Below are 12403 nucleotides of genomic sequence, written 5' to 3'. Positions count from 1 at the left end.
GGGGGGCTTACCAATCAATCCTCCACCACACAAGTCCCCTGCCTGGCAGGCACATAGTACATGTGCTGCATGGATGCACAGACAGATGGATGGACATTTAAATAAACAATCCATCATAATGTTATCTATTAGATAGATGGATAGTTAGACAGTTGGATGGATGGATACATGGATAGATGGATGCATGCATGGAGATGGATGGATAGAAGGATAGACAGATAAATGGATGAGTAGATGGAGATGGATGAATGGATGGATGGATGGACAGATAGATGGATGGATGGATGACCATTTATTGGAGATTCAATATTCCCAGCATGGGTCAGGCTCTTTGGATGGGTACGGAGAGATATGAGGCACTGTCCTGCCCTCTGGGCACTGACAGTTTACATGGTGAAACAAGACTAATACTCCCAAAGAACTTAAAGAACAGGAGTGCTGAGCATCTGAAACCAGGGCTGCGGGTGCACTTTCCGGAGGGAGCAAGTCTAGACTGGCTGGCATGTAGGTGGGTGAGGCAGAGTTGTGAGCCTTCCTGGGAGGCAATAAAGCCTTGTGCTCCCTGGATAGCCTCTTTTCAAAGACAAACTTTACTCCTAAGATTGTAAGTCCCACTAATGTTTTAGAGTGGCTAGGTTTGTCATTTTCCAAGACGTGGGAAGAGGGAGGGGAGGCACCGAAAAGTGGAGTAAGATAGTATGAGGTGGGGGGAGACTTTGCCTGCTTCAGAGTTCGCACCCACCCTGCGCACTCCCTCGTCCCTCCTGCCTGTCAGCAGAAATGACGCGTCAACCCAACACGAGCGAGGCAGGAAATTGTACCTGGGTCCTGGCTGTGGCCATGGCGTAGAGAGAGAAGGGAAGGAGGAAGGTGAGAGCAGAGCAGGTCCAAGAGTTCTTGTAAGTCTGGTCCCAAGAGCTAGGGCTTTAAAAAAAAAAAAATTGTGGGAGGGCATCAACTCAGTCTTTCTTACTCCCCAAGGACTGAGTGACACTGTGGCGTTGGCATACCAGGCAGGGCCAGGGCTCTGGGCTTAGGAGTGCTGCCAGGCAAGACGGGGAGAAGACTGAGTCGAATGCGATGGAGACGCTCGCCTGCAGATTCTGCTCTGTGTAAACTAGGCTGGCTGAAGTCAGGCTTTGCATTCCAAGCCTGCTTTTCACTGTTATTTAACAGTGAAATGTTATTTAACAGTGAAACAGGGTCATGACTCAGCCCGGCCTCTAGGAGGATGCCCTGGTTTGAAGCATCTGACTCAGCTGAGGGGGCTCAAAAGAACAGCCAAGCCCAGCCAAGGGCAGGGCACAGAGGACATGGGAAAGGACTTGAGCCACCATTGGAAATCTGCTTGTGCTTCCTTGGTGGGCCCAGCCAGTGTCGACCCCTGAGCCGCCCTCCTACCATGCACACAGTCCTGGTCACCCTCTGTTGCTGCTAGTTATCCTGGCCCAAGGACAAGGAATTTTATTGTCTTTTATTTTTTTCAAACAGAAGTTCTCAGGTATTTCTTATGGACCCACCTACTGGTGCAGGAGCATAGAAACAAAAAGAAAAACAATTTCCCAATAACACATGTCCAACTGTCCAGGTTGTGGTGATTTTTCTTTTCTTTTTTTGGTGAGGAAGATTGGCCCTTAGCTAACACCTGTTGCCAATCTTCCTTTTTTTGCCTGAGGAAGATTGTCACTGAGCTAACATCTGTGCCAATCTTCCTCCACTTTGTATGTGGGACACCACCACAGTATGGTTTGAAGAGCAGTGTATGGGTCCATGCCCAGGATCTGAACCCGTGAAACCTAGGCACCTGAAGCTGAGCGTGCGAACTTAACCGCTACACCAACAAGTCGGCCCCAGATAGTGGTGATTTTTAAAGCCTGACATGGTGAGATGCTAGTGACCTTGATACAGCATCAGTATGTGTGCCATCTTCACGTGCAATTCCTTATAGACCCAGCTTGGTTCTTCTCCAGTGTCTCCTCTTAGAGTTGTACCTCGTTTTATTACCAGTTTTCTTCCAAATCCGCTAGGGAATGGGACAATTCTGCTTTTGATTCTTGGCCAGGAATTGCTTGATCCTGAAAGTCTTGTGAGAGACATGGTGAGGAACGAGCCAACCGCACACACCACGATGGTGCAGAAGGCGAGAGAGCCAGCCTCAGCAAATTCCTGCCCTTCTGGGTGTGGCATAGGGGAATTGGCAGTGGCAGCACACTTTGAGGGCACATGCGGGGGAAGGGACCAGGGTGGTGGCGGGGTGAGGGGAGCTCAGAGTCAAGGTGGAGGTGAGTTACAAGGATCTGGGGAAGAAAAGACAAGTAGAACTCAAAGGGAAGACTTTCAACCTCAGAAGGGCTGGCAAGTGGCAGAGGAATTGAGCACTTTTTGTGTGGACCCCCAGGAGAAATCTACCCCCTGTAGAGGGAAGAAGCTCTGTGGAGGCAAGTCTGGCTTCATTTTTCCATGACTGTGGTGGCAACGGCTCAAGCACTGGGGGGGATTGGGCTAGAGGGCCGTTGAAGCCCTTGCTATAGTCTGCTGGAGCCAGCTCCACACTGATGGGTGGAAATCAGCCACAGAGGGAGTGTCTGTTCACACCACAGAGAGGAGCAAGCACTACAGAGCAGGTCTCCGCTCCTCCGCCCCACGTGGTTAACCATTTAACTGGGTCTTCCCCAATTTGGGGAGCCTGTTGTGCTGTAAGAACACGAGGCATGCTACCCTGCAAAATAAGCTGCGGCCACGATGTCCATTCTACTCATGCGGGAACAGACTCAGCAAGGTTAATTAAGTAACTCACCCAAGGTTACGAATGCGTACAGCTGCGATGAGAGCTCTGACTCCAAAACTCATGATCACTCCATGCAACCAGCCTCCCTCTCCTGCCGCAGACACGGAAGTGATTTGTCCTGTCAGGAAGTCACACTCAGATGACCTTGGGCTGCCATCCATCCACGCGCTCTTTTTAAAGAAATGTTACGTCTTTATTTGATGTTTTTTAATTACAGCTTAGGGTTGTGTAACAAATTTTAACACAAGATATATAAAGTCAAACAATGTTTCCTGGCCCCTAGTCTACCTTTCACCGCCTCGTGGGAATCATTAGTGTGTATCTATCCATAGCTTTCTCGTGTGTTTGCAGGACAAGCATAAATATATTAGCCATTAGGCACACACATAGGGTTGTTTGTTTTTATATAACTGGGATCATACTATACACAATGTTCAGTGATATTCATTTTTTTACCTAAATTATCATCACATCTTTCCACTTCATTACTTCTCTCTTTTTAAAACGACTTGGTATTCCAGAGTATGAATGGATCATAATTTATGTAGCGTCTCTTACTGATGAACCTCCAGGTTACAACGATGCTCTCCTGCCATCCTCTTTCTACAAATGTGTGTTTGAGAATATGTGTATTTCTGTAGGATAGATCTCTAGAATTAGAACCTAGGCTATGTGCATATCAAGCTTTGATATTGTCAAATTGCCCTCCAGGAAAGACTGTGCCAAATCATACTCTATCAACAACATACAAGAGTGTTTCCTCTACGTGCTTGTCAACACTAAATATTATCATCACTCTTTTTAATTTTTGCTACTCTTGTGGGTTAAAAAAAGGTATTTTTAAATTTTGCACGTCCTTAAAAGTTAGTAAGTTTGAGCATCTTTTCAAAGCTTACTACTAACCATTTATAAGACTTCCACTGGCTACTTACTCATATTCCCATATTCTTTGCCCATTTTTGTGTTGTATGTTGTCTTGATCCATGGAGTACTTTACACATAGTGGATGTCTGTTATACATAACACACACACTTCCTATCTCCCACGCAAAAGCTTCCCCTTTACCGCCCTCCAGCCCTGCTGCACCGTGCCACACCCCCGCCCCGCACCACCCAGCCCCCAGCCTCTCTGACGGGGCACCGAGCCGCAGGGTGCGTGAGCCTCACTCCAGGTTTGCGGGAGGCAGTAGAAGCTAGCGGTTGACAGTGTGGTCTCTGAAATTAGGCCTGGATTCATATCCAGCCTCTACCACTTAACCGGCTGTGACTTTAGAGATGAATTACTTAACTTCTCTAAACGTCCTTCTTCAGTGGGAGAGTAGAGAGAATAATAGTATCAACCCCACGTGCTATTTTTTGTGTGCTAACAGTAGTGCTAAAATAGCTAACACTTCTTCGGCCCTTAATCTGTGCCAGTAAATGTATTATGATAATGTATGATACGTATTAAATGTATTATAATAATGTATTCATACATTTAAGCTCAGAAAGATATGCATATTGTTTATTCGCATATTTGCAGAGCTCGGCACTATGCCAGGCAAATAAGCACGAGCTCACGGTATGAGCCGCCGGCAGTGTGGCCGTCTGACAGGCAGCATGGCCCTCTCACAGCGTGGGAGCACGCCCCACTCCGCCTCAGCTCACCCCGTCCCGGCCCCGCCATCGGTCCTCAAGCAACAGCTCCAGTTCAGCAGCCCCGGTCTCTGGCTCCCACTGTACCTTTCCGCACTTTGCCTTTCTCTCACTCTCCTCCAACTCTTGCCAGAGTTTTGCTGGGCTCCCCCAAACTGAGCCCAGTGCCCTAGATTCTGTGGCTTCAAACTTTGTCACCTCAGGAGGTCAGAGGCAACATGGTGCAGAGGAGCCCTCTCTGGCCCTGGATTCAAACGCCAGCTGGTCCACGTAGTGCCTGCGTGGACTGGACGAGTTACGAGTGCTTGACTCCTCTGAATCTCAGCTGTACTCGTCTCTTAGGGCTCTTAGGAGGATTCCCTAAGCTCTACAGAGCGTGCAGGGCAGCCCCTGCTGGGGCTCGGCCACTGCCAGTTCCTTTCTTACATCTGCCTCCTGTTCTGTTCTGACTCCCTTTCGAAGGCTCTGTGTTGGTTTCTGAAGCTGAGTCAGCACGTGGTGCCAAAACCTTTAGGACAGAGCTCACCAGTGCTCCCTCCCCGCTTCCAGAGCGGCAACTCACGCTTAGAGACCCGTCCCTTTCAGGAGCTTCTGAGCCACCTCTCCCTTGGCTGGTTTCCTTGTGGGGAGCAACATCCATTACAAAATGCCAATGTCAGTTAATATCCTGAATTCTCTTCCACTGCATGCCTGGAGCATAGGAAATGTTTGCTGAATCAGTGAATGAGTGAATTAATGAATCCTTAGTCGGATATTCATGACCCGTCTTAATCTCACTCCCTCTCCAGGCCTTCCTGCCTCCACTCCCTTTACCTCGCCCTCCCCTGAAGGAAACCGTCCACCTTCTCCACTCACCTGTTCCCAGGGCTTTGACCCATTCATTCCCTCCCTCTGAAATACCACCTCCAACCATATGTCTCATCTCTTCTGGGCCCAGTTCGATTGCTGGCTTCGCCCTGATTCCCTGAATTCCCTCAAGACTTTCCCTGTGCCCCTCGAGGGACACGTTACACTTTCTCTCCAGTGTAATCACCCAGCCCCCATCCCTTCTCCCCTGATAACTCCCCAAGGTGAGTTCCTATTTGCTTTGTCTTTGTGCTCCTCCCAGTGTCAAGTGCAGGGCTTTGCATGCAGTGGACATGTAGGCATTTGTTGAATGAATGCATGGACCATTAAGAAGAGCTGTCGCCCACCATGCCAACCCAGCACTCCTCGGTTACAGCGGAAGGTCCAGTGCCACCAACCTGGCTCCTGGGAAAGCAGCTCTGAGCAAAGCCTCAGATCACCTTTGGTCCAGGACATGGCCCATGGAGGGACACAAACAACCCGAGGCCTCTGGGGGTCTTCTATTTTAACTTTTCACAAACTAGGCACCCCAGGCAAAGCTCTTGTGGCCCACTGAGTTGCAGCTCCAGATAGAGCATTTTCCTACCAGAAGGGACCTTGAGTCTTTGGGTCCCAACTGGCTCATTCTCTAGTTGGAAAGTCCAGATGCAGAGAGGGGAGGTAACTGGCCCAAGGTCACACAGTAGCAAAGTAAGAACTAGAACCATGGCCTCAGGACATCCAATTTTGAGACTTTCCCGAGTACCAGGGGCAACACAAGCTGGCCAACTTTTGGCACCCCAGCCAGGCAGGGTCAGTTTCCCCAGTATGCCTAGCACATCCAAGTAATGAAGACCCAGGAGTTGGGAATAGTGTATACCTATGTGTGCACGTAGGGTGGAACCAAACAGCCAGGGAAGCACAGTCCCCTGCAACAGTTTTGTTTTATCTTATTAAAAAATAAATAAACATATATATAATTTACATATGTGTATATATAAAATATATACATATTTTTCTCTTACAGGAACAACACATTTGACATGTTTGTTGTAAAAAACTTGGAACACACTAAAAAGGATAGAGAACAACATTAAAATCATGTAATTTCCTACCACCCAGAATTAACCAATTAAATTTTTTATATATTTCTCTCTAAACCATTTTCTCTGCAAGTAGGAACTCGTTTTAAACTTTGGGGTACTATTGTACGCACGGTTCAGTGCCTTCTGTTTTCATTTAGATCCTATGGCATAAGCACTTCCCCACGTTGTTATATTATGCTCCAAAATTCCATTTTAATGACTACTTAATAATGCATTGTGTGCCATGATTTATTTAGCCACTTCTTTATTTTTTTTTTATTAATTTTATTTTTTCCTTTTTCTCCCCAAAGCCCCCCAGTACATAGTTGTATATTCTTCGTTGTGGGTCCCTCCAGTTGTGGCATGTGGGACGCTGCCCCAGCGTGGCCCGATGAGCAGTGCCATGTCCGTGCCCAGGGTTCGAACCAACGAAACACTGGGCCGCCTGCAGCGGAGCGCACAGACTTAACCACTCGGCCACAGGGCCAGCCCCTAGCCACTTCTTTATTGTTGGACGTTTGTAAATAATACTGTGTAGAACATTCTTGAACGAGAGTCTTTGCCCGAATTTCAGATTATTTCCTTAGGACAAATTCCTAGAAGTGAAGGGCAGGAATATTTTTAAGGCTCTCAGTACTTGCTGCCAAGTAGCTTTCCAGAAACATGTACCAATTACAACCCCACCAGCTGCATTAGAGAAGAGCCTTTGATTCTGCGATTGCAGCAACACCTCGGGCAGGGGGGAGGGGCGCTCTTCCATCCAAAGCCTCTCAGGCAGTCCTGACAATGGACCCCTTGTCCTGGCCCCATCTCCTCTTCCCACGCTGCCCTCCATCCCTGGCTCCAGGCTTGACTGTCTGTGACGCCTCTGTTCAATCCCATCCAGCCTTCTTGGCGCTCCTGGCTGCCTCTAAGAGCAGGGCTGGTAGAGCTGAAGGGTGAGAGATGTGCCCGTCCCGTGGAGCCACCACCCTTCCACCCTTGGAGAGGCCCCCAGGGGAAGTGAGGGGGAGGGTGTGTAAGGGTTGCTGAGTCATCCGTCTTTTTTGGAGAACAACCCCATCCAAATCCTTGGCCCAGGGCAGTGAATTGCACATCAAGGAGGGGAAAGTAGAGGCCAGCCTCAGTGACAATGGCTACAGAGGACTCTGGCCAGCATGTGGATGACTTCTGTTTCCCTACAGGCTCTGAAGCCCCTCCATGAATCCCCGGAAGAAGGTGGACCTGAAGCTCATCATCATTGGAGCCCTGGGGTAAGCCTAGCTCAGCTCAGAGGTCTGGGAGTTGGGAAGCAGCCCCATACCAAAGGGTAGTGAGACCTCCTGGATGTGTTCCCGCCTACCATGGGTCCCCTTCTGATTCAGAGTGGCACCAGAGTGGCATCCCACCCTAAGGAAGGGTGTTCAGATGGGTGAAAGAGGCTGAGCGTCAGGCTCCCTGGTTTCTGGTCCCAGCTCTGCAGTAACTCCATAGTGACCAGTTGTGTGAATTAGGCAAGCCGCTTAGTGTCTATCTGCCCTGCCACCTCCTGCTACAGACAGAAAATACCCGACCCTCGCTGTGGGGCACTCAGCCTCTGCGAGTCTCCCTGCCCCTTTGACTGCTTCCTGCTCTAGAGTCCATTCCCTAGGCCCTCGCTATTCAAAGTGTGGTCCTTGAACTGCAAACGTTAGAAATTCAGAAGCTCAGGGAGAGATGGTGGCCAGGGGGGTGTGGCAGGATTTTGAGAATGGTTTGGATGTGTGTGTTTGTACATGTGTGTTCACGTGTCTGGGTTCTTTTCCTCAGGGTAGGAAAGACCTCCCTCCTCCACCAATATGTGCACAAGACGTTTTACGAGGACTACCAGACCACGCTGGGGGCCAGCATTCTCTCCAAGATCATCGTACTGGATGACACAACTTTGAAGCTACAGGTGAGCAGCCCTCCCTTTCCCTTATCAACATACGTACCTGGAAATCACCCCACTCAAACAGCAGTGTGCACCAGGAGCTAGAATGATCTAGAGCAGAGATCAACAAACTTCAACTCATGGGCCAAATCTGGCCCACGACCTGCTTTTATAAATAAAGTTTTATTGGAACACAGCCATATTCATTTGTTTCTTTTGGTCTATGGCTGCTTTCCCATTACAACAACAGAATTGAGTAGTTGCAACAGACAGTATGATTGGCAAAGCCTAAAATATTTACTATTGGCCCTTTACAGAAAAATTTGCTGATCCCTGACCTAGAAGGAGTGCTAATCCAGGAGTTGGGAGACCCCACTCTTAACCTGAGGTTCCCTGGAAAACTTGGCAAGTAGCCTTGGGCAAGCCACTCCAAGGTCCAAATCTCTCAGGTGGGAATAACAATGCCTGTCCCGATGACCCAGGGGAAGAATGAGAGCTCGGATGTGGAAGTTCTCTTGGGACACTAAATGGCAAACGGCAAAGACACTGTAGTGTACGTGGCCGACAGGGTCAAGGTGCCTGTATATGAAATGACCACATGCACCTGTGCCAGGGCTGTCTGCTCCCTACCCAAAAAAGGAAGTTTTGACTTGATGTGACCTATTTAGGCCTACCTCCAGCCACTCATCACAGCCCCCTGTGGTGGCTGCTCTTCCCCTTCAGATCTGGGACACAGGCGGACAGGAGCGGTTCCGCTCCATGGTGTCCACATTCTACAAAGGCTCCGATGGCTGCATTCTGGCTTTCGATGTCACCGACCTGGAGTCCTTTGAAGCCCTGGATACCTGGCGGGGTGATGTTCTGGCCAAAACCATTCCAATGGAGCAGTCCTACCCCATGGTGGTGCTGGGCAACAAGATCGATCTGGCAGACCGGCAGGTACCATTCATTCACTCATTCACCAGACATTATGTGAGTACTGACTCTACGCCAGGCACTGCGTAAGGTCCCACACATAGAGCTGAATCAGGCAACGTCCTTACCTTAAGAATTTCACAATCTAGTAGTGGATACAGACACTTTAAAAGACAAGTATGATACGCTATGGTAAATGCAACAATAGACATATACATTGGATATTTGGGGACCACAGTGAAAGGTCATCTACTTAAGCCCAGAATACAGAAAGGGCTTCCTGAGGGAGGAAGGTTCCAGGCTGAAGAAACAGCATGAGAAAGGCAAGAAGTAGCATGATGTAAGCTGAGAACTGAAGGCGATTTTGTCTACGGACAGAGAGTGGAAGAATTAAGGCATCGGAGGTAAGCGAGTGGAATTTGAATTAACCTGTAGAACAATGTTTCTACCCAGGGCCAGGCAGAGGACCTGCAGTGATAACTTCTTGAATCTGAAAGTTCTCTGAGAAAGTAGTAATATATTTTTTTTATTAGCTTAAGCATATTCTGGATCAACTGGCTAACCTCTTGGCAGCTGGTCTGCTCCATGGCTGCAGCGACCCCACTTGTGTGGGTGTTTACCGTTGCAGGGACATCAAGGAAAGCTCTTTGCATCATTGCCTACTAATGAGAAAAGAATAGAGGTGGACTTAACAGAAGTGGCACAAAAGATGCTCTTGTGCCAAGCAATGCCAAAATGACACCAAAAAGAGCCATATAAACAAGGTTGTCTTAGTGTTTCAAACAGAGAAAACAAATAGGGAACTGAGTCATCATATTTGAACTACGTTTTCACAATGATTAAAATAGAGAAAAGTAATAGGAGAACTGAGGCATCACTTGGAACCATGGATGGAGGTGGATGGGTGGATGGATGGATGGATGATAATGCTTCCGACTAAGCCACACCTACATGAGGAAGGGCCTCCTGGACAGAGAGAAAGAGAGGAGTCTGGTTTGGACATGCCGAGTTTGAGGAGCTTATAGAACGACTAATTGGAGATGACCAGTAGGCTTTAGAGCACATAAGAATGAAACTTCCACGGAGAAGTCCGTGCTGGAAATAGAGAGCTAGGCGTCATCAATTGTGTGGTGACTTTAGGTTGTAAACTTAGTGTCAATCTCTAATTACAAATATCCAATCTCAGATGACAATCGAAGTCCTCAGTTCATTCAAAGGCAAGGTGTCCCCCTTTCTTTTTCGCATCGGGGCCAGCTATAGGTGAGAACACTGTGTTCCAGGAGGGGAGTGTGTCCTTGCATCTCTTTGCCAACTTTGCATGTCCATACTTCCTCTCCTTCTCTGGACAATTCTGGTTTCAGTCTTTGCCAGGAATGAAGCCAGGAGAGGCAGGTCAGGAGGACAGGAGAATGCTTATCTGACTGGTATTGGCATAAGATGGTTTGTGCTCTCTGGGCCCAGCAGGTGTTTCCAGCTGTCTCTTCCATGGGTTCCTCCTTGGGTCCTTAAGAAACCTCCACTGGGAACATGTAACTGTACCTCCCATGACAAGGTCCTGCATTTTCCTCCTGTCTCTCCACGACTCCTCTTTTTCAGCCATCTTCCACCCCATTCGGGTAACCTCCTCCTGCAGGCAGTCCTCCTGATGGAATTTACAACAGCTCCAGGCTGGCTAGCTCTCTATGGAGGCCACATCTCCTTCACAAGGCACACGGTGCCCTTGGGCTCCACTGTGGGGACAGGACAATTAGTGCCCCATGCGGCCTGCTCGCTCTCTGACTTAGATCCCTCCCCTCAGAGACAAGGCAGACACCAACCCACTGTAGCCAACACACTCCGAGGTCATACGTTAAGCTTTCCAAGTGGCCTCCTTGAAGCCCTATTTTGGCTACAGATGAGGCCTTACCCATCCTCCTCCTTGTGGAGGGTGTACCCACAACACAACTGTCTCTGGAGAAATCCTTTCTCATCTTCCTTTTCAATCCTTTCACATCCATGCTGTGGGTTTTGGAGTCATCTAACAGATTCTCAGTCACGAACCTTTGGAAACGTGCCAGGTCCCAGGGGTGGTCTGTCTCCCAACCAACTTCACATCTGACATCCATCAAATTGTGGTGCCTCGGCCACACTTTCATGTTCACACCTTGCTTCGTACATCTGTAGGCTGTGGGGAGGGCAGCTGAGGGAGTCCAAGACTGAGAGTCTGACTCTTTCTCCGTGAAATCAGAGGCAACGTCTTCTGCTGAGAGAGAGGAGGGAGGGAACCAAGTAGGAGTCTCCAGAATCATGGCGAAGCTTTGCCAGTTTCTCTGGAGAGAAACAGGTGAAGGAGGTCATCAAGGACAAAGACGAGGACGGTGGGTGACACTAAGGGCTCGGCTGGAGGAGGAGACTGGGAGTTTGAGGTGGGGTCTATGTTGTGTTTTTCTTCAACAGCTGTGCATGGGATAAAAGCCAGACACGAGGGACCTGGGACTAAGGTTTTCCCAGACAAGAGTAGCTGAAAAATAGAGCTGTGAGGGCTCTGAGCGACCATGACGGAAAGAAGAGAGACAGGAGAGGGCCAGAGGGCCAGGGGCGGCCGTGTCAGAGGTTGAAGAGAGGGCAGAAGGAGTGAGGGCATGAGAGAGTGGAAGGGAAAGGAGACTGAGTCACAGAATGGGAGACGGAGTTAATATTTCCCGGAGGTCCTGGGTCGGGCCTGGGAAGAAGAGGCGGAAGTGGAGAGAAGTGAATTCTGTTGGAGGAGAAGGAACCGCGAGGCTATCGTGAGAGGTGGAGGCTACAAGTTGAGGCGGACAGGAAGGCTCACCAGATCGCCAGTGTTCAGGGAATGAAGAGGGGCCTGGCAGGATGGGACGTGCAGGTGACGACTCCAAGGGGCCAGGGGGTCCCATCCAAGCCTCAGGGGGATGAGCTTTGTTCTACAGAGAGAGGAAGAATAAAGGTTTGAAAGAAGCAGTGAAGCCCCAGGCAAGCCCAACCCCACCATGGGATCTGTGGTGAGTAGGGCACGGAAATGACCCCCACTGGAGAGGGCGACAAGGGGACGGTGACTCCAGGAAAAGCCAGGGTTCAACCAAGACAGGGAGGCGAGAGAAGATCCTAGATTGGGGAGGACGAGGGCAGCTTCAATTTTCACAGGTAGGCCCAGGGAAGGGTTTGCAGGGAGGTGGAGAGGAGGAACCAGAGGCGAGGAAGTGCTGAGCAATAATGGAATGAGGATAGGGAAGCGGAGAGGAGGAAGTGGGAGTGGGCACAGCAG

General features: G+C 49.3%; 1 protein-coding gene, 1 long non-coding RNA gene and 1 pseudogene across 6 annotated transcripts in view; 1 reads left to right on the top strand and 2 right to left on the bottom strand.

Moving 5' to 3' along the window:
* Window positions 1-1132, bottom strand: part of LOC139078987 (uncharacterized) — a 15025-nt gene extending 13893 nt beyond the window's left edge. The window contains exons 1-2 of the long non-coding RNA XR_011532228.1: window positions 1011-1132; window positions 822-924 (exon numbers count right to left, since the gene is read on the bottom strand). This is a non-coding gene — a long non-coding RNA (uncharacterized lncRNA). The remainder of the gene's footprint in view (window positions 1-821; window positions 925-1010) is intronic.
* Window positions 1-12403, top strand: part of RAB7B (RAB7B, member RAS oncogene family) — a 27527-nt gene that overhangs the window by 1275 nt on the left and 13849 nt on the right. For 4 of the 5 annotated variants that reach the window (XM_070591589.1, XM_070591590.1, XM_008524559.2 and 1 more), the window contains exons 2-4: window positions 7517-7585; window positions 8121-8247; window positions 8947-9162. In XM_070591589.1, coding sequence (XP_070447690.1) covers window positions 7533-7585; window positions 8121-8247; window positions 8947-9162 — 396 coding nt within the window. In that variant the 5' untranslated portion in view covers window positions 7517-7532. The remainder of the gene's footprint in view (window positions 1-7516; window positions 7586-8120; window positions 8248-8946; window positions 9163-12403) is intronic. The other variant, XM_070591588.1, reaches the window with a different exon arrangement.
* LOC103553839 (large ribosomal subunit protein eL39-like) lies at window positions 1943-4453 on the bottom strand (annotated as a pseudogene).

This window comes from Equus przewalskii, chromosome 23 (assembly GCF_037783145.1).
Source record: "Equus przewalskii isolate Varuska chromosome 23, EquPr2, whole genome shotgun sequence".
Classification (NCBI taxonomy): Eukaryota; Metazoa; Chordata; class Mammalia; order Perissodactyla; family Equidae; genus Equus; species Equus przewalskii.
This window is presented reverse-complemented; position numbering and strand designations above follow the sequence as displayed.